Source organism: Schistocerca piceifrons, chromosome 7 (genome assembly GCF_021461385.2).
Source record: "Schistocerca piceifrons isolate TAMUIC-IGC-003096 chromosome 7, iqSchPice1.1, whole genome shotgun sequence".
Classification (NCBI taxonomy): Eukaryota; Metazoa; Arthropoda; class Insecta; order Orthoptera; family Acrididae; genus Schistocerca; species Schistocerca piceifrons.
In genome coordinates, this window is record NC_060144.1 from 281,758,603 (window position 1) to 281,782,508 (window position 23,906).

At 42.7% G+C, this 23,906-nt stretch overlaps 1 protein-coding gene across 1 annotated transcript in view; it reads left to right on the forward strand.

Moving 5' to 3' along the window:
- Positions 1-7,065: 7,065 nt before the first annotated feature.
- The window catches only part of LOC124805068 (guanylate cyclase soluble subunit beta-1), a 214,547-nt gene continuing 197,706 nt past the window's right edge, over positions 7,066-23,906 (forward strand). Inside the window, exons 1-3 of the mRNA XM_047265492.1 lie at positions 7,066-7,132; positions 7,647-7,720; positions 17,651-17,751. Coding sequence (XP_047121448.1) covers positions 7,130-7,132; positions 7,647-7,720; positions 17,651-17,751 — 178 coding nt within the window. The 5' untranslated portion in view covers positions 7,066-7,129. The remainder of the gene's footprint in view (positions 7,133-7,646; positions 7,721-17,650; positions 17,752-23,906) is intronic.

Below are 23,906 nucleotides of genomic sequence, written 5' to 3' on the forward strand. Positions count from 1 at the left end.
TGATAAAATTTAGACAGACACAGTTCACTCTCTGATCCATACTAATACAGTACTAAAAGTTTCAACCTGCTAGTATCGATGCAGCGGATGGCTAGCGGTAAGACGGCGAGGCACAGAGCACACATATAACTACAGCTATGGCTCTTGACGTATCGGCACTTCAATTCTTCTTAGCGTCGCAATACTTTTCCATTTAGTGCCTATGTAATTTTGCCATGCTGTGTGGGCGTTGGAACGGCATACCCGAGGCTCAGTGAAGCTATGTCTTCCAGGAGAGCCTCCTCGCTCCAGGAGGTGTTGCTCAAGCCAGTGCCAAACTCCAACTACTACTACTGAGCCCTTTGTGCCGTGCAGTGCCCGTGCGCATTTTCCAGCGCTCACCTGCCATCCACCTTTTACCGCTCCCTGACAGACCGGGTATTCACCCCAGGTTTTGCATTGTACATATCCTAACACATTGCCTACGTATGGACCAGACGCACAGATACAATTTTAAACATCTTACAACAGTTTCAACATTTGTTATATTTCAATTCTATTACAATATTACTTGACATTTGACATAAACATTAATATTCACATTGAAGCTTATTTACAGTTTTCTTAACATAATGGCATGAAACAAAAAGAAATGAAATCAGAACATCAATGACACAGGTTTATCGTAAAATCAGAAGAAACGAAGTACTTATATTGTCAACAGTAGAGAGTCGTTGTTGTTACAGAACCTCTCGGAAATTATCTCAAGTCAGTCGATACCCCAGCCAGTCTGTTTCAGCAAATGCTCTTACATAATGACGATGACTCCTCAGAGTTTGTATCCGGAAGAACAAGGGTGAAAACTGTTATTCATAGCGAAGTCACAAAGAAAACGCACGAAATTTTAAAACTGATCCTGTTAAAATTGCTCTAATTAACCTTCTGATATATACCATAATTATTAGCGCTTGCCAATAGCCCATAAAGTTTCGAAAATTTATCGCTTAACTCTTTCGCTGCCACAGGAGCCGAGGGTCCTGTCTGCCCGGCCGACTGATGGGAGAAAACGCAGTGTGCGCCTGGCCGGCGGGCGGCGGACTCAGCCCTGTGGTCGCTGTGGGCTACGCTACGGCCACTGCAGGCTTTCCGCACGTTCCGGCGCGTACAGAACCACTGTTCAGTAATGTTCTTCCTAAAAACAGTACACCGTGTATGGCCACAGAGGTTATACTTTCTGATAACCACGAAAGAGAGCTTCCAAACCAACCAACACCTTCAGTTATATGTTTATTATCGGCTGAAAAACAGTTAGTTTAGAAAAATGATGGAAACTTTCTTAATAGTAATTCCTGTAACCTGAGACCTACACCGTCGATGTATGTGCCTACAACATATTAAAATTTCATTAACATGGTACGAATGTGTTTCAAGATATATAGTTTTAAAGTGAGTAGTGCACAGTGAAAGAGCCCAAATCTCGGAAAATTATTGCTACTATCTCAAATAAAAAATAATTACAGAAATTTAAAACCAATTTGTATCGGTGGGAGATGTTTCCTATTTTTGCGTACTGTTCCGATGGCGTTTGTACGTTTATCATGCAGACACAGGAATAATTCGGGGTTCGAATATCAATTGTCTAAATAAATAATATGACCTTTGTTGAGGTGTGGCAACAACAAACAGACAACAACACCGCCTGATTTTCCCCGATCAGCATTTCCACATTCCATTCCCGTGGTGGCACCAGTGTAGACAATATAATCCAAAATATAATTGGTTTTTACGTCACAAAGGACGCAAATTCTAATGCGAAAACGGCTACGTTCATTTGGTATGTACTGCTTAAATCGGAGCCTTCCTTTGAAAAGTAGCAGACTTTCGTCAATCACTAGGTTTCCAAATTGTACTACTGCCACGTGGAATTAATTTTTTGTGTGATCTACAATGAAACGTATTTTTACAACAATATCCTGAGATGCGGTGGATTGTCGGTGAAGTGCAACAAACGCAGTATGAACTTGTGCAAGTTCAAAATGGTTCAGGTGGTTCTGAGCACTATGGGACTTAACTTCTGAGGTCATCAGTCCCTTAGAACTTAGAGCTACTTAAACCTAACTAACCTAAGGACATCACACACATCCATGCCCGAGGCAGGATTCGAACCTGCGGACATAGCGGTCGCGCGGCTCCAGACTGTAGCGCCTAGAACCGCTCGGCGACTCCGGCCGGCCTTGTGCAAGTCCCTGGCCATTATGTTAGAAAATATTGGTGTTTGAAGAAAAGAATCTTTCGACCAATATTCAACCACATCTAACTTTTTACTTCTAGGGCTAAGCAGAGAACACCCTAGGACGCAATAAAATTCTGCTGGCTCTATATGCTTCCAGCGTTATCTTCTGGGTACTGTTGTCAATTTTTCAGTAATAAATTTATAATACTTATGGATCTGTATACAGATGAAAGAAACGAATTTCATGTACACGAAGTACAAAAAAATAAATCTGAATGACTATCTGACTCTTCGAAGTTTGCTTTTAACCTGCTAAATGTGTTAAAAAACGGTGTCGTTTCGTCACGGGATGATTCTCCGTCCAGTCATACTTCCTTTTTCTGACGAAGTTTTACTTACGTGATCTTCTTTTCCGTCTTCAGAGGAAGAATCTTCTGTTCGTGATGTCGAGGATTCAACAATATGTCCAGATGCGTCCTACTCTTCATCGGAAGAAAGCTCTGAAATATCATTACAATCTTTGTCGTTACTTTTCATAAGGATATTCATGATATCCTTGAGCGATAATTTGCGTTCCGACGTGGCAAAGGCTACACATGAGAACTCTGTCGTCTCACCGAAGCGAAAAGTGGACTGGCCGAATGTTAGACTTGTAAGCAAAAAGGGCCCAGAGGAGGTGAAAACAAAAGCGCTTTCATACATTACAAAGAAAATCAGATAATGACACTATAGTCACAAATGCAGACAACAGCAATTACCCGTTATATAGTGTACGTTTACCTGCTCCCAAGCTCGGGTGTATATGAATGCCTGCCCATAGCCGTCTGCAGTTCACGCCCGCTGGGCATACATCTACGCCGTTAGCCGACTGGTCTTTCTATCTGCCGGGCGTACATGTACGCCCGTAGCCGCAAAAGGGTTAAAGGTCCTTCATGCGATTAAGCGGGAAGTGCCCTCAAGACAATCAAAACCAAATAAAATTTATAAGCCGTAAATAGCAATTAATCATTTTATCCCATCTTTTATCTGAAGAAGTTTTAACTACTGATTTCTAAACACAAATGTGTCACACTGAGGGCCAGCACTACAGCTACACTATTACAGTCATCCAAATTGTAGAAAAACGAAAATTTCCTATTTTGATTGACTTTAGCTAATACGTTTCGAGCTTGATCTAAAATAATATAGCTAATTTCTCACTTCGTTTTCTGACCGTACCAGTACACCCGACGTGCAGAATCGGCACTCTGCGCCCTCAAAGTAAAAAGCGCCTAAAATTACGCACACCGCGGATAGTTTTAATTACTGGCGGATTGGGGTGGGGGGTAGAAGTCTTTCATTGACGGAGTTATCTGACGCCTTCTGAATACTGCTACGTTGTGAAAACCTCTGCAAACCGCTTTTCTCAACCTTGCCCAAAGACTGCTTTCGCAAAACCACTACTCTCTAATCATCTCTGGGTATTTCTATCTTTTCTACAACCCAAACAATCACACTTTCATTCACTCTTTCTCATGGGAAGGAAAAGAAAGGACTAAGAAAGTGTGACTAGTAAAATAAAAACAATTCAAATGCATTTTAGATCCAAATGGCCACTGTGTGAGCGTATTATTTCGCGTAGATTCTTCTTGTGCTACCACAAATTATCATTATAACGATCTGTTATATAACCAGCGCAAGGCCTTCAATCTAGCATACGAACAGTACAGCTTCTCAATAAATACAAAATCTCAAAGGCCAACTAAAACAAACAGAGAAATTTATAGTTTCAGCAGACTAGACAGAGAAACAGTAGTGTCGTACCTCCGTGAGGAACCAGGAATTTTTATCTCTGGACAGGAGAATGTAGAGGAACTATGGCTCCAGTTTCAAAGAATAGTTGACCATACACTGAACAGATATATACCCAACAGGAGGGGTAAAACTGAACAAAGCTCCAGCAGCCGATGGAAACCCTGTCAGGTTCTATACCCAATGTTCGGCTGAGTTAGCCCTTCTGGTAACTATAATATACATTAGATTTTTTGAACAAAAACAGGTCAGTAGCCAAATGGAAGTACAAGTCACACCTGTCAACAGGAAGACTAGCAGAAATGATCTACGAAACTACTGTTCAGTATCCCTGACATCCATTTATTATAGGATCTTACAATAAATTCTGAGCGTAAACATAATGATGTACCTCGACAGAACGACCTACTCCATGCGAACCAGCTTGAATTTCGAAAACAAAGATAATGTGAACAACTCGCAGTTTTCTCACCTGACATCCTGAAAGCCGTGGATAAAGTAAGTCAGATACCTGCAGTATTTCCGATTTCCGAAAATCATCTGACTCAGTACCACATTTACATTTGTGATAAAAAGTACGATCATGCGGTGAGTCAGACGGAATATGTCACTGGATTGAGGATAACTTGGTAGGGAGGACGCAGTAGGCCATTTTCAATGGAGATTCATCGAGATATGTAGAAGTATCTTCGGGTGTACCTCAGGGAAATGTGTTGGTTCCCTTGCTGTTCGTGTTGCATATTAATGAGCTTGTGGACAATATTAAGAGTAATCTCAAACTATTCGCAGATGGTGCAGTTATTTACAACGAAATACAGTCTGAACGAAGCTGTACCAACATTCAGTCAGTCCTTGTTAAGATTTCAAAGTGCTGCAATGATCGGCAGCAAGATTTCAGTGTAAATAAATGTAAAAGTGTTTACTTCACAAAACTAAAAATCCTAAAATTCTATGAATATAATACTAAGAACTCACAGCAAGAATCTGCAAACACATACAAATGCTTGGGTGTAGCATTTAGTAGAGAGAAGTAGTGGAACGACCACATAGTCTCAGTCACGGATAACGTAGATAACATACTTCGGTTTGTTGGTAGAATACTGGGGAAATGCAATCAGTCCACAAAGGTGATTGCTTACAAATCATGTGCTACCTATCCTAGAATATTGTTCATTACAAAACAGGACTGAAAGGGGATACTGAACGTATATGGAGAAGGATAGCACAAGTGGTTATAGGTTTGTTTTACAGATGGGAGAGTGTCAAAAACACGCTGAAGCAGCTAAATTGACAGACTCTTCAAGATAGAAGGAAAACATTCCGAGAAACTCTACTCATGAAGTTCCAATTAATGGACTAAGCTCTAGCTAATACGGACCTCAGTAGTCCAGCCGCTCAGTAATCCGGCCACTTCCTGCTTCTAGTCGTTCAACCTTAAATGACATCTACAGTAATGAAATTTCGTCTGCAACAATTTTGTTAGTTGATTATAATGTTCAACACTCCTGTACACTTTGAAATTGTGGCTTTCCTTACGGATCATTATCGTGGCTTCTAAAGGGAAACACGTTATGCTAGACCTCAAGCAGAAACTAAAATTAGATATAAACTGAACTTAGGTTCTTCACAGAAAACCATTGTTGCTGGTAACATTGTTGGATGAGCAACTATTTACGACCAAACTTCAGCAGAAAAGGGGTACTCATAAGCTCACAGGAATGTTACGATGAAGCTGTTGAAGAAGAGGACATAGGAGAACATGAGGCTACCTCAAACCGCTGGTGCTGAAGCTGGAGACGTCTTCCTGGAGTACATTATGCAACCAACAGAAACATGCAGAACCTATGAAATGCTTGTAAACCCGTTGTGTGACAAAGCATACTACCGTCGCGTATCATCATGGTGACAACCAAAACTTTGAGACATGTTTCATAGTGAATGTCGAGTGATACTAATATGCGTGAACACATTCAAGGGCTAAGTTTTCTCTAAAAAGGAATGCATCTTTTGATATGATAAAATACAATACATACGTGTTATACCAAATTTTAGACACTCTCAACAATCCGGCAACCATACGTGCGAGGAATGGCCGATTTAGAAAGACTCTAGTGTATACTACAGCTCCCACATATCGCTCCCACAGGGATCGTGAGGTTAAGATTAGTTTAATTACAGCAGGCACAGAAGCAATTCACAATCATTTTTCCCGCGCTTCGTACATGAATAGAATGGGAATGAGGCCTAATAACTGAGCAGTGGACCCTCTCCCATGCAATTCACAGTGGTTCAAAGAGTATGCACGTAGCTGTAGAGGTAGTTTTAGAACTTAACCATTCTGTAACCCCCCCAGTCTAGACATCAGAAGTCAGATGTCCTATTTTGGAAGCTAGTGTATCAGCTGTTTTGTGTCTCTCTTAATCAGTAAAACTGTGACAAATATTGAGAGGTCTCAGAGGATGGAAAGTGGTGAATATTACCCCTACAATTACTGATGGTTTGTTGGAAGGGATTATTTTAAGCAACCACTTGTTGGTTGTATATGTAGACTGGTTGAAACTGAGTTGATGAATCGTAGCAGTTCGGGAAACCGGGTGGGCAGCCACAAAAGCGATATGGCAAGTGTAGTAAAGGAGCTGGCCAGCAAGTAGTTATTTTTGAATTTGATCACTGTATAGTATGAAGGCCGAGACAGGTATTTCTACTGTAGAATAAACGACATGGCAATCGATGTCGTTAATAGGACTCCAGAGAAAGACATACGTGACAGATAGAAAGTATCATGGGACACCAGTGAAGAAGAAACTTAGTCTAAAGGTATAGCTTCAATTTTAGAACGATTGTAAGAAGATGAAAATTTTATATCCACGGAATATTTCAAGAACAGTTTCGAGTAGCCAGATTACGCCAGATACGAGCTACGGCTAATTCAGGCTACCCCGCAGTTTCAGCTTCTCCTGCCACCTGTCGGCGCCGGCAGGAAACACCTGAAGCGCCGAGAGAGGCCACCAGCGGCGCCCAGATATCGACAGCCACGCGACTGCGCTCAGTCGCCCCTTACCAGCCGCAGGGAGGCAACCCGCAGTGCAAACCACTGTCCTGCTGTGCTACGTAACATCGCTCGACATGGTAATTGAGGCGAATGTCACTCTTCCTACGTATAACATCAAATTAGACACCAGTTATCAGTAAAATCTGGAGATTGTTGCAAAAATGCACGCCCTTTTACTGCCTATTCCTCTGTAATTTCTTCAAGTGTTTTCCCAGTTCTTTAAACTTCACTACAGGTCGTTGTCGTAGTGTACCACACAATTAGGGCTGCAACACATGATCGGGAACACAACACACATTACTCAATCCTTGGGAGGAAATAAAAGTACAAGACGTAATAAAGCTTACACTTACTTCATTTACTACTGACTACAAAAAATTACAACAATCCAATGGAAACATCTCAAAGTTTGCATGCAAAGGAAATTAGTAGCTACGTGCTGAAAGTCTTTGTAAATCTTATTACCTCAAAATGCCTAGCTTTTCAATTGTCCATAGTGTTAGCAATGTACTAAACTCAACATTGAAATTACGCTTAGACCCTGCGTAGTTAAAAAAACTAAACCAAGTTCAACTTTCTTCTTTCTTCCAGTATGGTTTCGTGAACTACGCTCTGGAACTGCTGGTACTGAAAACGTTTGGCGAGGAAACATGGGAAAAAATAAAGTAAGTAACGAATTCCATAAATATGTTTTACAATTGCCATATTTCCACAGGATGTTCTGCTACTGTGGCACTAAATTTGCACGGTTTTTGCATAGTTATATTTAGAATAGAATTGATGTCTCCTGTAATTAAGAACCTGTGTTGTTAATGTAGTTTTCTTGAGCTTCTTCACATTACACGGGCCACGATAGTTCCCTTTCCTGCTTAATTTGGTACGCATGTATTTTAATTACTCTCCTGAGTCAACAAGCCTTACATAATTTACATTGCGATAGATGTTTGTAAACAATAGTGTGTTTTCCTGTTTTCAAGTTTTCACGTACACAAAGCGAATAAAAAAATGTGATGTGAAGCAAGAATGTGAGCTTTAAATCAGTATTGTACAATCTATTTGCAATAATATCTAGTATCGTACAATTTATTTGCAATAATATCAGTGTCTTCGTGGAACATAAAAATCATTATATGCTACAAGTAGAGGATCGGTTACGTAAACCATTCCATGCCAGACAAAAGAAGCAGAGGCGCACGTGATAATTAGGAGAGCACAGTGTCACATTGGCACATACTTCTCTCCCTCTCTCTCTCTCTCTCTCTCTCTCTCTCACACACACACACACACACACACACACACACACACACACACACTGGTGCACAACGCATGAACGCAAACACGTACAAACAATGTGACGGCGTCTATAAACGTGTAGAATACTTACAGACCGTGTCTTTTGGACAGATACCAATTCTGATTGGTATCACCGTCAGAAAGACAAAAATAACGGTTGAGAAACAGAACGAAAATACCAATCACACGGAACTGGAAGGCACTTGCATCACTGACGTTACACACACAAGAGATAATTTTTGAATTTTCAGAGTAACGTTATCAGCTAATACAGTTAGTGTAGTTACCCATGTTATTTGAGGCGACTGAAGTGCGTGCCAAAGTGTGTCATTCAAGATTTTTTTCAATACGATCTTCTAGAGCTATACGTCCTCAGCATGCGCGGTTGTACTATCATTATCCTGTTAAGTCATAGCTTCTGGCTAGTAATCCACAAAAGTTCTTGAATCGAGCATGTTGCTTTCAGTAATTTGAAACCTGAAATATTATAAGTGGCACAGTATTCCATCGTAATGAAATGACACTGCAATACAAGTGAATACTGGAGTTTGATACACACAAACTCACACACATGATAAAGAGAGATATCTTCCACGTAAGTCTATTTCTACCTCGTTTTAATGAAGATACTTTACTTTACAACACGGTCAGAGATTCACAGCGTATTCCTCGTACCTCTACACCCAAGACGCGGTTACATACGGGAACACTTTTTTTGCATTCACGCCCTAAATAAACACATGGCGCAATTTAAATTGAACCGACAGAAAAATTAAGGCTAAGAAAGTGTAGAAACTTACTGTATCTGATCCACTGCATCCGGACAACTATTAGCGTAAATTAATATGTAATGTGTCAACTATTCTCCTTCATGAGGATCGTTACTCGTTCTCTGCGGGGGCACTTTCAGTGAGATGTTTGAACCTCCATGGAAAAATGTTACCCCATTCTACCTCAGCAGTGGAAATCAGAGAAGGTAGTGATGTCGGTCGCTGGGATCTGAAGAGAAGTCGACGTTCTAAATTCCAGAGGTGTTCCATTGGGTTCAGGCCGTGACTCTGCGCAGGCCCACCTATTTCCGGAATTTTTGTCCACAAACTATGGACACATACTGCTTAAAGACAGGGTGCAATGTCATGCTGTTACAGACAGTTATAGTCTCCGAACTGTTCCACTACTGCATGCAGTACACAATGCTCCAAGTGTGCGTACATCTTTCCGCACACGGCGTTTTCTTAAGCACAATGAGGGGACCACAACTTACCACAAAAAGCACCTCTATACCGTAACACAACCTTACCCCTACTTCACTGTTGACACTACATATGATGATACTCAGCGTTCTACAGGCGTTCGCCAAACCCAAACCATTGCATTGGATTGCCAAATGGAGTAGCGTGACTCATCTCTCCACTGTCTAGTGGCGTTGCTCTTTACATAATCTCAAGTGTCTATAAGCATTCACTACAGAAATATGTGACTTGTTCGACCATTGTACCCCACTATTTTTATCTGCCTGTGCACAGTCATTGTGATAGCTGGACTGTTTTTATCACTTTGGAGATAACAGGATTTCTTCTGCTGATTTTATGAGGTAACTTTATTAGCCTCTCTCCGTAATGCGCGTCGGTTCCTCTCCGTATGTACATCAGTTCTCCTGATCTCTGTTCTGTTGCGGTTGTTCCTTTGCGTTTTCACTTCACAACCACATCACCAACATTTGACTTGGACACCTAGAAGGGTTGGAATGTCGCTGATGGATTTCAGGAACCATTATAATTATCCGGACTGTTATGCCGTGGTCGGCTGGTGAATTCTTTGTCAAATCCCAACGTTTCGTCCCCGTCTGCGGGAGACATCTTCAAGGAGGTCAGTAGCTCGATGGAAGGTCCAACACACCCACTGGCTCGCTAATGACTGCCGCTAAATTCCGAGTCCGACCATGGCATAATAGCCGGATAATTATAATGGACATGACATTTCCGGCCGTGAAAGTCTACATTTTAGTATCGGATTTCAGAAAGTCATGATCTCTCCGACCGACCCATTCTGCTGTTATTGCGTCTCTGTGGGCAATACAATACTTCCCGCCTCTTGTGATATATAATGGTCAATTCTGTATTATATAGTTGTGTCGGCATAAAGTCGACTAGATAGTGTGCTCGTTGACATGTCACGAATAACCTTATCACAAACTATCATTCATACAGGTAGTGTGTCTATTCTCGAGCATGGATGTGTATGTTGTTCTTAGCGTAAGTTAGTTTAAGTAGTGTGTAAGTCTAGGGACCGATGACCTCAGCAGTTTGGTCCCTCAGGAATTCACACACATTTTTGTGTCTATTATGGAAACCTTTTTTACTGCCTCTACATCAATAAGTATGCATCGGATGGTCAGGATTCGATAAATAGATAGTTGTAAGTATTATTATCTCGCTCCTTACTGTCTCAACATTAACGGTGATTGTCTGTCTTACTTGGGAACAAAATTAGATTCATGAAAAATTTAATAGACCAGAAAAAAGTATTAAAATGTTGAGGTTGATTTAAATGGCACCCCACAGTTAAATTACAATTACGTGATTTAGTGATGCTAAGATATCACATTTGTCTGATTACACCAATTCATTCGTTACAAGACATGATTTTCTACCGTTTCATGTATAACTTCGTTCGTTATGAAAAAAATAAAACATCAATGTCTCTTCCCAAGACCAGTTCAAAACCGTATCATCTAAACACGCTGGTATCGCAGTTTACGGCGATAATGTCAGGTAACCAGTTTCTTGAAGCTTTATGTTGAAAGAGAGGCATGGCTGTCTTTTACAAGTGTCTGTAAGATCTTAATAGGCAACCATAGGACAGAACTATCGTGATATTGTAAAGGATCCTAACACTTTATGTGATGTAACATGCCACTTGAGTTTACATTTCTTGAATGATCATTTGGACTTCTTCCCGGATCACTAACATGAATGGTTCCACCAGTACGTTTTGGAAAGCGAAAGGCCTTTTCAGAGCAAACTGAGTACCGCAGTGTTGTCCGACTACAGCCGCTCCATCCGTGTCGACGCTCCTGGGACGGGAAATCGCGAAGGAAATGTTTTCTCGTGTGATTATTTACTCTTAACAACTCGTATACTACTTATTTTTTTCATTCATTTGTTTACTGACAGTTTTTACTGCTGCCTACTTTTGGAAGCCCTCCTGCGCAAACGTGCCATTTTGCCACGTACAAATAACACATACGAGATCGTACTGAAATGTAATGTGTTCGAATATTTTATGTGATAACGCTTAAGCGTTTTTAAATAAAACAAATCTTACTAGCACTCTACACTTGCATTTCTTATATCTACGTACTTGCAGCTTTCTGTCGCTAGAAGGTTCCAAATTGTAGCGTGTAACATAGAGGTACGTTCCGTAACTATGTACGTGCGTGAGAAACAGCACGCTGTAAACGAGTTTCGAATTCGAAGAGTTCGTCGACTCACGGAACAACCTCTCCTTCAGCACGACTATGCCAGACCAGACATGAGCGCTGCGTCGTTTGCAACTGCAACAATCGGAAGCCTTATGTTCACTGTCATCGATCATCCCCCCCCCCTCCCCCGCACCACACAAACTCCTGTCTTGGCCCCATCCAATTTTCGTCTGTTTTCAAACCGTAAAGAACTCCTTGAAGGAATTTCGAGGTGATAAAGTGGTGGAAGAAGACGTAAGATTGTGAATCCGTCAACAAAGACAAACATTCTACAGTGTCGGTATCAACGAAATGGTCGCTCGTTGTGAGAAATGTGTTAATCGCCAGGGTGACTATGTTGGTAAATACACTACTGGCCATTAAAATTGCTACATCTCGATGATGACGTGCTACAGAAGCGAAATTTAACCGACGGGAAGAAGATGCTATGATATGCAAATGCTTAGCTTTTCAGAGCATTCATACAAGGTTGGCGCCGGTGGCGACACCAACAACGTGCTGACATGAGGAAAGTTTCCAACCGATTTCTCATACACAAACAGCAGTTTACCGGCGTTGCCTGGTGAAACGTTGTTGTGATGCATCGTTTCCGACTTTGATAAAGGTCGGATTGCAGCCTATCCCGATTGCGGTTTTCTCGTGGTCGTGCGGTAGCGTTCTCGCTTCCCACGCCCGGGTTCCCGGGTTCGATTCCCGGCGGGGTCAGGGATTTTCTCTGCCTCGTGATGGCTGGGTGTTGTGTGCTGTCCCTAGGTTAGTTAGGTTTAAGTAGTTCTAAGTTCTAGGGGACTGATGACCATAGATGTTAAGTCCCATAGTGCTCAGAGCCATTTGAACCATTTTGAACCGATTGCGGTTTATCGTATCGCGACATCGCGTTTGTCGAGATCCAATGCTGTTAGCAGAATATGGAATCGGTGGGTTCAGGAGGGTAATACGGAACGGCGTGCTGGATCCCAATGGCCTCGGATCACTAGCAGTCGAGATGACAGGCATCTTATCCGCATGGCTGTAACGGATCGTGCAGCCACGTCTCGATCCCTGAGTCAACACATGGGGACGTTTGCAAGACAACAACCATCTGCACGAACAGTTCGACGACGTTTGGAGCAGAATCGACTATCAGCTCGGAGACCATGGCTGCAGTTACCCTTGACGCTGCATCACAGACAGGAGCGCCTGCGATGGTATACTCAACGACGAACCTGCGTGCATGAATGGATGAATCCAGGTTCTGTTTACAGCATCATGATGGTTGCATCCGAGTTAGGCGCCATCGCGGTGAACGCACATTGGAAGCGTGTATTCGTCATCGCCATACTAGCGTATTACCCGGCGTGATGGTATGGGGTGCCATTCGTTACACGTCTACGTCACCTCTTGTTCGCATTGACGGCCCTTTGAACAGTGGACGTTACATTTCAGATGTGTTACGACCCGTGGCTCTACCCTCCATTCGATCCCTGCGAAACCCTACATTTCAGCAGGATAATGCACGACTGCATGTTACAGGTCCTGTGCGGGTCTTTCTGGATACAGAAAATGTTCGATTGCTGCCCTGCCCAGCACATTCTCGAGATCTCTCACCAATTGAAAATGTCTGGTTAATGTTGGCCGAGCAACTGGCTCGTCACAATACGCCAGTCACTACTCTTGATGAACTGTGGTATCGTGTTGAAGCTGCATGGGCAACTGTACCTGTACACACCATCTAAGCTCTGTTTGACTCAATGCCCAGGCGTATCAAGCCCCTTTATTACGGCCAGAGGTGGTTGTTCTGCGTACTGATTTCTGAGGATCTATGCACCCAAATTGCGTGAACATGTAATCACATGTCAGTTCTAGTATAATATATTTGTCCAATGAATACCCGTTTATCATCTGCATTTCTTCTTGGTGTAGCAATTTCAAAGGCCAGTAGTGTAAATATGTAGACATGAAGAATATAGATGTAGAATATAATTTTTTTCTAAGGAGGATCTAAGAGTTTCTACATAAGAAATTCGGAGACGCTGGTTTGCAGTACGCCCTTCTATACTGCATTCGACATAATCGATGTTTTTGGAAAGCGTGCAACTGTGTCATTCATGAGTTACATAATGCAATACTCCTCCATTTACGGTTTTTCTTATGCTTAGCACGACGCATTTCGTGAATTTATTCTCGGTATCAGATGTAAATATTTATAAGAGCATCTTTTATGACGTTTTCTTGTGTGCTGCTCTCCAGTATAGACGGAAAATCTATTGATTGTATGGGTACACAACTTTACAGGAATAGTGTTCAGAGTGCGTGCTGTAGGACTTGTTTCGTTAGCAACGTTAGTATCATGATTCGCCAGTAGGCGCCGGTACTGGTACACCGAAGAATGGTTGAAACATAAGAATTAGTGTGCATTACAGTTGTAGACAGTCAGCAGGGGGATGGACAAGATGAGGAGGGTTTTATTCGTAATGCTGTACTATCAAGACAACAGCAGTAGTGATACTGCTCTTCGGGACCATCGACGCCCTGAAGAAATACGGATAGACCCTATCTCCTCACTGGGGTTGAAGAAAACGATTCGGACGTTCGAATCAACTAGCGATTTGGGGGTTGCTCCTGGAAGAGGACGGCGGCCAATCGCGCCACAAATTGTTCAAGATGCTGTTGTTGCCATGGCTGAGAATGCTGGATGCAGTGTGTGGCCAACGGCCGATTGCGCCACAAATTATTGAAGAAGGTGCTGTTGCCGTGACTGAAAATGCTGAAGGAGGTGGACGATCTAGAAACCGGCAGTGCACGAGCTGTATCACGATAACTGAACATCCATCGTCCATCGATGGAAAAGTTCTGAGAACTACTGTAAAATAGTGTCCCTAGTGGCGTTCCGTCCTGTCGTGGATGGGAATGGTTGTCACACTGAGCAACATTTGCGACCTGCAACATAAACACGGTAAGCAATTGACAAATGGTACCCTCTCATGTGGAATTAAAAATGCGTTTCTTTCAGTGGTTTACTCGTTCTTATAAATATTTCCACGAAGTTTCATTGTCCTACGTTCATTCGTTTTTCGTGAGGGCTCTTTCAAGTACCGAAAGTTTAATTACAACGAAAAAGTACATAGTTCCTTTATCGGTAAAAAAAATATTTTTTGTTGGCGTTACGTGACCATTCGTCCACCCCCTCTGGATATGGAGATGTGAAGTATCAGTATATGTAATGAATTGTAGAATACACTTAAGATTTTATGTCACGAGTAAGACTATGAGGCTTGGGAAAAACTCACCGTGGGTGAGGAACCGTGTTAGCCATTACGAGAGTGATAAGAATTTCGTCACATACTTAACCGAAGTCTAAGTATTATTGAAAAACAAAACGAGAATAAATCTTTCAATCAGATTAAAACTGTGCGCTGTCGATGGAGTACTTGCCCACGAATGGCAAAGGTCCAGAGTTCGAGTCTTGGCCCAGCACACAGTTTTAATCTGCCAGGAGATTTCATATCAGCGCACACTTCTCCGTAACAATGCCAATCCTCACACAAGTCTGCACATCCGAGAGGGGCTCACGAAATTCCATTGGACTGTTCCTCCTTATGCACGCTAGATCCCGGACCTCGCACCTTCCATCTATTTGGCCCAATGAACGATGTACTCCGCATGAAGCTGTACGTGGATGAATTGGAGGTTCTTGATGCTTCAAGAAGTTGGCTTCGAAGACCACCAGTGGAGTGGTACCATGTGGGTATACGGGTCCTCCCAGTAATATGGCGTAAGGCCGTCATATTGAACATAGATTATGTTCAAAAATAGGGTTTTGTAGCCAAAAGAATAGGGTATAATATGGTGTACCGCAATCCAGAATAAAACCAACCTGCTTTCAGAAAAAAGTGTGTAGCATTACTTACTTAACAGCCCTCGTAATTTATTGATGCATTCATCTGGCATGCTTTCAATCGGTTCATTCAAAACAACATCTTTGAAGTGTAACACACAGAAAGTATAGTGCCAGTGAGAGACTGATGGGAGAGATCGTTTGGCTACAAGGCGCAGAACGCTTTTATAGTAATTTTCACTTTGCTCTCTCGCCTCTTAAGACAAAATTAAATTTTGCAGACGGTCTCTTGCGGAAAATTTAATGTACTTTCAGTTAGTGTATGGATTCTTGTTGATAACCAATATATCCGTCGAGTTGTAGAGGTGGGAGTGGGCGTTTGTAGCGATTTCGCAGAAGAACTAAAAACATCACGCGCTCTAGTACCATCACCACGAGTCAGAGAAGCAAACTTGTCTGCTTTAACAACTTTAATTTGGTATAGTCAACATCGGAAAGCATAGTTCTCGAGATAAATAAAAAACAGAAAAAAGTGGGAAACGTTTGAGGTTTTTTGCGTTTTTCGTTGTGGAGCTGACCTCCGACAAGGCACCCAACGTGAAATTCGGATTCAGTGCCCCCAAAGACATTTGGAACCGATGAGAAGAAAAACTTCGCAGTTTTGTTATGAGAATGGTTGTTTTGGACACTATACATAAACGGCCTCTATCATTATCAGTTACATCAAATTTAATGCATTCGAGAAGATGAAGGTACACGATAAGAGTTTTGCCATTATCAAGTAAACTGCCTAGAAATACCAGATTAATACTGTTTATTGATGACGCTTTCACTCGTGTCGGTATGAATAATATCCGTATCTCACATCGGTAGCTCACTGATAAGCTACATGCCTTTGTGGAGACACGTTTTCAAGAGAGCTTCTCTGTAAATGTGTCGCGTAGTATGGTAGGCAATCAGCTGAGCTGCCTCTTAAGTTCCCGCGTCGTCTTAGATGGCCCCTTAGGTAAAGTTTTAGAAACGAGTTTCCAGTATTACTAAAGAAGCTCCATTGGCTAAAAGGATACGTACATTCTTTCAGCATGACGGTGCCCCTGCGCATTCTAATGGTCAGGAAAAACATCATCTACACCTAACATTCCACGGAAGATAAATCGGCAGATATGGTAAAGTTTCTTGACCACCGAAGTACCCGAGCCGGCCGGTGTGGCTGAGTGGTTTAGGCGCTTCAGTCTGGAACCGCGCGACCGCTACGGTCGCAGGTTCGAATCCTGCCTCGGGCATGGATGTGTGTGATGTCCTTAGGTTAGTTAGGTTTAAGTAGTTCTAAGTTCTCAGAGCCATCACGACCTCAGATGTTAAGTCCCATAGTGCTCAGAGCCATTTGAACCATTTGAAGCACCCGAACCTAACAGCTTTAGATTTCTGCCTTTGGGGATGGTTGAAAGACGAGGTCCGTAAAGAAACGACACTCACAATAGACGAATTGATAGGGTTATGAATAGTGCTGCGGTCATTAAAAGAACGCCAAGACGACCTCAGAAAAGCTGTCCTTGGTGTTGTCAAGAAAATTCGGAAGTGCGCTGCGGTTAATGGTAGAATTACGGCAAACTAATTTGAACTTAATCATCTGCGTTCTGTGAGTATTTGTTTACTTGTCATTGTAAGAGTTGTATCTCCGTAACCAATGGACACATATTACATTGAATCCTTTATTAGAATTATTCTATATTACTACGTCCGAAAATATTTGCTGTTCCTTCAGAGACAGCCTATATATATGTAGAAGTCACTTCAGGCTGCTGCTCCTGGTTTACGAAAGCAGTGGCTTCCTAGTTAAGTTACGAACCTCATACGCATAGCGTGATGCGAAGTTTGTTTACCGATGCCAATATTGTTCTCTGGTGCTAAAAGAAATTGAAAATCTATTTTGCAGTTCGGTTTTTTTCATGTGATCAATTTATCTCCATGGAATATTTCTAAAGATACTTTGTGTTGCAGGAAAAATGCCGACGTGGTGATGGACGGCCAGTTTCTGGTGAGACAGATCTACGAAGACGAGGTGACCTACAACCTCATCGGCGCCGCTGTTGAAGTACTGAGTGAGTTTATGTCAGAAATAAAATCATATACTTTTACATCTGATGTCCCTCACGTTCAACACTTGTTTGGTACTGACTCTGATGGGCGAATCAGGGCCACTATGTTTTTCGTACTTGTAATAGCACTCGTTGTTTTATCGAATGGTTGTACTTCCGAGCACCGGTCACACTTAAAACATGTAATTATGTAAATAAATAAGTATCTGATAAAAGAATTTGAATTAACGAAATAATTAGAAGGATAACTGAATAAGGTAGCCAGCATAACTACAACATAGGTTTAAAATTGAGCATTGTATTATCAGTGAAATTAACACAAATAATATGATAACCTTACAAAACGTTATTAAAAGCCTGTCTGCTCCGCTTCAAATTGAATAATGAAAACTGGGGCAGATGCAGTTAGGTTTGCATAACATAGCGAACTCCACGGCAGCGTCCTCAATAAATCCAGCTAACCCAGTCGTCATATCTAAGACTAAATCCTGGCGACATAACACAGTCAAATTTCCGTATTTATAGTGCCCTACTACTGGCCGCTCACGAGAGTCCTACCCCAGCAAAACGCTGTCCACGCTCTCCACGTCCGACCTTTCTCCACTGATTGCTGAAGCGTCCAGAAGGCCACGAGGCGCTCCAGCCTCGCCTGTTTCACAGCTCTGAAATCAAACCACGCTAGTCAGATTCATGAGTGGTTAGAGGATTGTCGATAAAATGACCGTCGACAATTACACAGATTTCATGACAACACAACGTGTCAAAACTAATCTCTTCTCAAGTCTTCCAAATAATTCTGAAACGAATGTTACAGCAAAATGAACCAAACTTACTGGCTGATTAAAACTATCTGCCCGAACGGAACTCGAACCTGGGCCCTTTGCCCTTCGGAGGCAAGTGCTCTGAGAACTGCATACCACCGCACGGCACGCGATTCGTCCTCACAAATTTACTTCCCCCAGAACCTCACAACACACTTTCCAAACTTCTCAGAAGTTCTCCAGAAAAACTTGTGGGACTAACTCTCCCGTTACACAAAATATTGCGGAGGCATGGTTTAGACATTGGTAAGAAATTTGTAAGGTAGAAGGCGATATGCGGTAGTGTCGCTTACACAAAGTATAAAAGGAGAGTGCAATGCCGGGGCTGTCGTTTGTACTCAGGTCATTCATGTAGAAATGTTTCCAGCATGATTATGACCGCACAAGGCGAATTAACAAACTTTCCGTGGAAGTGTAGACGGAACTAGACGCATGGGACAATCCATTTTCGAAATCCTTAGAGATTTCAGTATTCCTTGATACACAGCGTCACGCCCATGCCGAGAATATCAAATTTCAGGCATTATCCCTCACCATTGACAACACAGTGGCCCGCGGCCTTCACTTAACGACCGAAGGCAGCAGCGTTTACGTAGAGTTGTCACTGCAGACAGACAAGCAACACTGTGTGAAATAATCGCAGAAATCCATGTGGGACGTAAGACGAACGTATCAGTTAGGAGAGTGCACTGCTATTTGGCTTTATGGGCTATGGCAGCAGACGACCGACGCGAACGCCTTTGCTAACAGCACGACACCGCCTGCTGCGCCTCTCCAGGGCTCGTGACTGTATCGGTTTAACCGTCACCTGGTCAGATGAGTCCTGATTTCAGTTGGTAAGAGCGCTTTGTAGGTTTCGAGTGTGGCACAGCCCCCACGAAGCCAAGGACCCAGGTCGTCAACAAGGCGCTGTACAAACTGTTGGTGCTCCATATTGGTGTGGCCTGTAATTGCATAAATTGAACAGCATTCTCTGATCCAATTGAATCAATCATTGACTGTAAATGGTTGTGTTCGCCTACCTGGAGACCGTCTGCAGCTATTCATATACTTGAGGTTCCCAAATAACCATGGAATATATATGGACGAAAATGCGCAATGTTACTGGGCCACAATTGTTCGCGACAGGTTTGAAGAACAATCTGGACACCCAGCTCTCCGGAAAAGAATCCCATCGAGCGTTTGTGGGGTGTAATCGAAAGGTTAGTTCGTACACAAGATCCTGCGCCGACAACACTTTCCTATGGACGCCTGCAGGGGCAGCATGGCTCAGTATATATGCAGGGGACTTCCAGCGATTTGTTGAGTCCAGTTGCTGCACTAAGCTGGGCAAAGAAGGTCCGACACGATATTAGGAGGTATCCCTTGACTTTTGTTACCTCAGCGTAAATCTCTGAGGAGGTAGCTCAGTGCCGCCATGTGAGCCGTAGCAGTCGGTCACGTGGTGTTTGCTTGTTTGTGCTACACCCGGTGTTTATAGATCGTTTGTAATGGGTGTCGACCGGCGTAGCGTCTACTACGCACCTGCGTTACGCGAAACGTGGTAATCTTTGTGCTTTCCTAAGTGTGCGGAACAGTATAAATTATAAACAACAATGGAAAAATTCCCCCCGGGAAGAATATTGTGAAACTGGAATTTGACAGGAACAACGAGCGGCCAACAACTCTAGAAATCCAGAGAGGGATAACCACCTATACGAAACTAGCAATAGAGCACGTAGACACTGTGCAATTGAATACTATCGAGTTTATCCAGTCTTTAAAAATTGATCTAATTTAGTACACGAGTGCGAGAGAGCAATCCGTGAGTTAACATTAGCAACAGAGTCTATCGATACGTTTACCGTCAGTCCAGCCAAAGTCAACTTGACAAATGCACCTGTGTTTAACATCCGCATCGGGGACTCTCAGGCATACATTACATACATGGGGTAGCTGCCAGCGTGTTTCATATGTAATGAAACAGATCTCCATAAGCAAGACTCCCAGATAGAATTTCTTCCTTGAACTCAACCTACCTAAACGAAAACCCTTATTTTCAGATCTCACATATGGAAAACAGTGCCACAGCAGCAGAAAGTAATTCATTTGCTGTTTATGATCCCAGGATAGTGAACAATAATCCTGAATGCAGTGACGATGTTCGAAGTGTTTCAGTCGAACGTGTCTCTCCGTCTTAGGGTGTACATGGTAAGTCAGGCCGATTTAGAAACAAAGAAACTGACCCTTTACTTGACAGTGACTCCCATGCCAGTAGTATATTTGAATATACAGCTGTTACTAGTATATGCGAGGCAACAAATAGTAAACAAACAGACTCTCGAAAAGACATTTCAATCGCAATCGAAATCGTACAGTTTACAACAACCAACTCTGAAATGTCTGCGGTGGTGGTCACTCATGGTGACGCGATGGGCAGTGCTCCGGACGCCACTGGATAATACATCCACGATGGACGTCAATTGCCTACGGGCAATCGTAAGCGACGAAAGAAAGCACAGAAGTTGGGGAATGTGGGGTCGACCGGAACTAAGCGCTAATCTTGGAAAATAGAAGCGAAGCCTAATCTCACTCTGAGTCCAAAATCCAAATCCATGATAAGATCATGAACAACAAGTATAGACACGGAAATTATGAAAAATAGTTCAAAACTACGAAAGACATTTATGACCTATCAAAATTTTAAAACCTTTACCTTAAACATCAACAGAGTATCAAGTAACAAGGGGAGGCCACGACGCTGGAAACACGGAATTATTCAAATTTTGTACATCTTTAGTAGGTCATTAAAACAATATAATGTGCATATAGCGAGGTGCACTATTCCAGTAATTCCGAGAAAATCGCAAGAGAAGTTTTACACGTCTGTTATGTAACTGATGTATGTGTGGGAAGTTATCGGCCGTTAGAAGTCGTTATGGTCAAGTGGTTAGTGATGGGGCACTGTGGGCAGGGCGTGCACATGACGACAGTTCGATTCCTACTAACACTAACTGAAAAACTATATTTCTTTCTTCACTGGTCACATAATTTAATTTATAGGACGTTTGAGAGGTGACATAATGAAAAAGAATCATGTGGATTTTCATCAAGTTGTAGTGAGTTTCAAGTCTTATTTGACCATTTATTATTTTTAATTAAACATTCAGTGACGAGAGACAGGGTTGGAAAGCCCAAGTCAAACTTTGATAAACAATGATGTGAATGACGTTGTTCACAATCTGCAATACAGTAGGTCACAATGTGCCAGACCACAATAGCAATGTACAGTTACTTGCCGGATGTGGTCTCGACATCAAGCTGGTCTTCGTCACATACACTTGGAAAACACAGACTGAAACGCATTTACTACATGGAATGGATGCAGTTTTCCCGCATTTAAAGGGAATGTCCAGAGTTTCTAAGGGAAAACACACCCCGTTGACATCTTGAAACTTAAATAATGTGACCAGTGACGAAATAAAAAAAAATATATATTAAAGTTTGAGTGGGAGTCGATCCTTCGCTTCATGCATGTTTGTCTTACGAAGCACGAACGCTGATCACGTGACTAGCATGAACTCTCAACGTGAGGCACCTATGGACAGATGCATAAGCCACATAATAGACGCGTAAAATTTCCCTTGCAATTTTCTCGGAATTGCCGGAGTTGTCCACCTTACTACTTGCACATTATTCTGTTTTAATTGCCTACGAAAGATGTGTAAAGTGTGAAGTACACCTGTGATTCCAACGTCATTACCTCCCCTTGTAAGTGCAAACTGATCTGTCTCCAACGGTTCTTATAAGCGGATGTAATAGATATAGCAGTGAGTTTCCTTTAATTTACGTCTATTCTGAAATCGAGTGGTCAATTGATTTGAGAGAGGGGACCAAACACCGAGGTCATAGATCCCGTCGGATTAGGGAAGGATGGGGAAGGATGGGCGAGGAAGTCGGCCTTACCCTTCCAAAGGAACCATCCCTGTATTTCCGTGAAGCGATTTAGGTAAATCACGGAAAACCTAAATCAGGATTGCCCGACGCGGGTTTGAAGTATCGTCCTGCCGAATCCGAGTCCAGTGAGCTAACCACTGCACCACCTCTCTCGGTCCTGACCTGAAGTAGCCTATTTTGTCCCAGAAAGATTTTTCCAAATCTAAAAAGGGTCTGTAAATTACACAGTCCAGTAACATCAATTTGACCACCACCCATGTACGACGTCAACTTGCAATAACCACTCACAAACGGCATCTGGCAGCACTAGCAGTGCAGGGTGTTTAAAGACTATCGTTGGGAAGCGGAAAAACAGGGCAGTCTTTCTCGCAATACGGAAAATGAACGATTTATCTAACGTCCAAGGCTTTCGGGAACAGGTGGAACAATTTTCATAATGGCTAAGATTTTAAACTGTTTGCATACCACCGTGGTTAAAGTATACTGTGTATGGCAAAATGGCGCTACGCAAAACCGACAACGAGGCAACTGTGGTACACCACGGGCCGTAGTCGACGACGGTTACTAGTATGCGCACAGACGAATAGACGTGCGACTGTTGAGCAGATGATCTCCCAGATGAACCAAGGGGCTACCACAATGTATCCTCAACGACCGTTCAGCATACGGGCCTCCACAGCAGGCGTCTTGTTCTTGCGCCCACACTGACTGCTGTTTATCGGCGATGAAGGCTGGAATTTGCACGCCAATGCCGCAGTTGGACGTCCTCTAAGTGGCGACAGGTAGCCTTTTCAGGAGAATCACCCTGTAACAATCTTCAGAGCGTTCCAGGCCGAATGAGGGAGCATTATAGTCTGAGAAATGTTTTCGTGTCTTTGCCTCGGTGACCTGGTCTTTCGAGAAGGTACAATTTATCAATATAAATATGCTTCTATCCTTGGGGGATCATGTCCACCACTAAATGCTGTTTGTTTCTCCTCGACACGACGGCATTACCAGTGGGATAATGCAAGCCATCACACAGCTCGCAGTGTACGTGCGTGTTTAGAATAGCACCACGATGAGTTAACCGTACACTCCGGGTGTATACAATATCGAGAATCTGTGGGACCACCCCGATAGAGCTGTTCTCGCAATGAATCCTCAATCGAGAAACTAAAGCAGCTCCCCACGGCATGGCATGGCTCCACGTCATTGTCGGTACCTTCCAGAAGCTCACTGACACCCTCAGCAGCAGTCCGCGTTGCTAAAGGTGATTCTTCAGTGACGGGACTGAGTGTAATGAACAGACACTAGCATAATACCCATTTGTATTGTTAACATGTAGTTATCGGCTGTATAGCGGATTAACTCACCGGAAACCACATCTCCCAAAGCACATTTTATGGCCAGTCTTTTTAC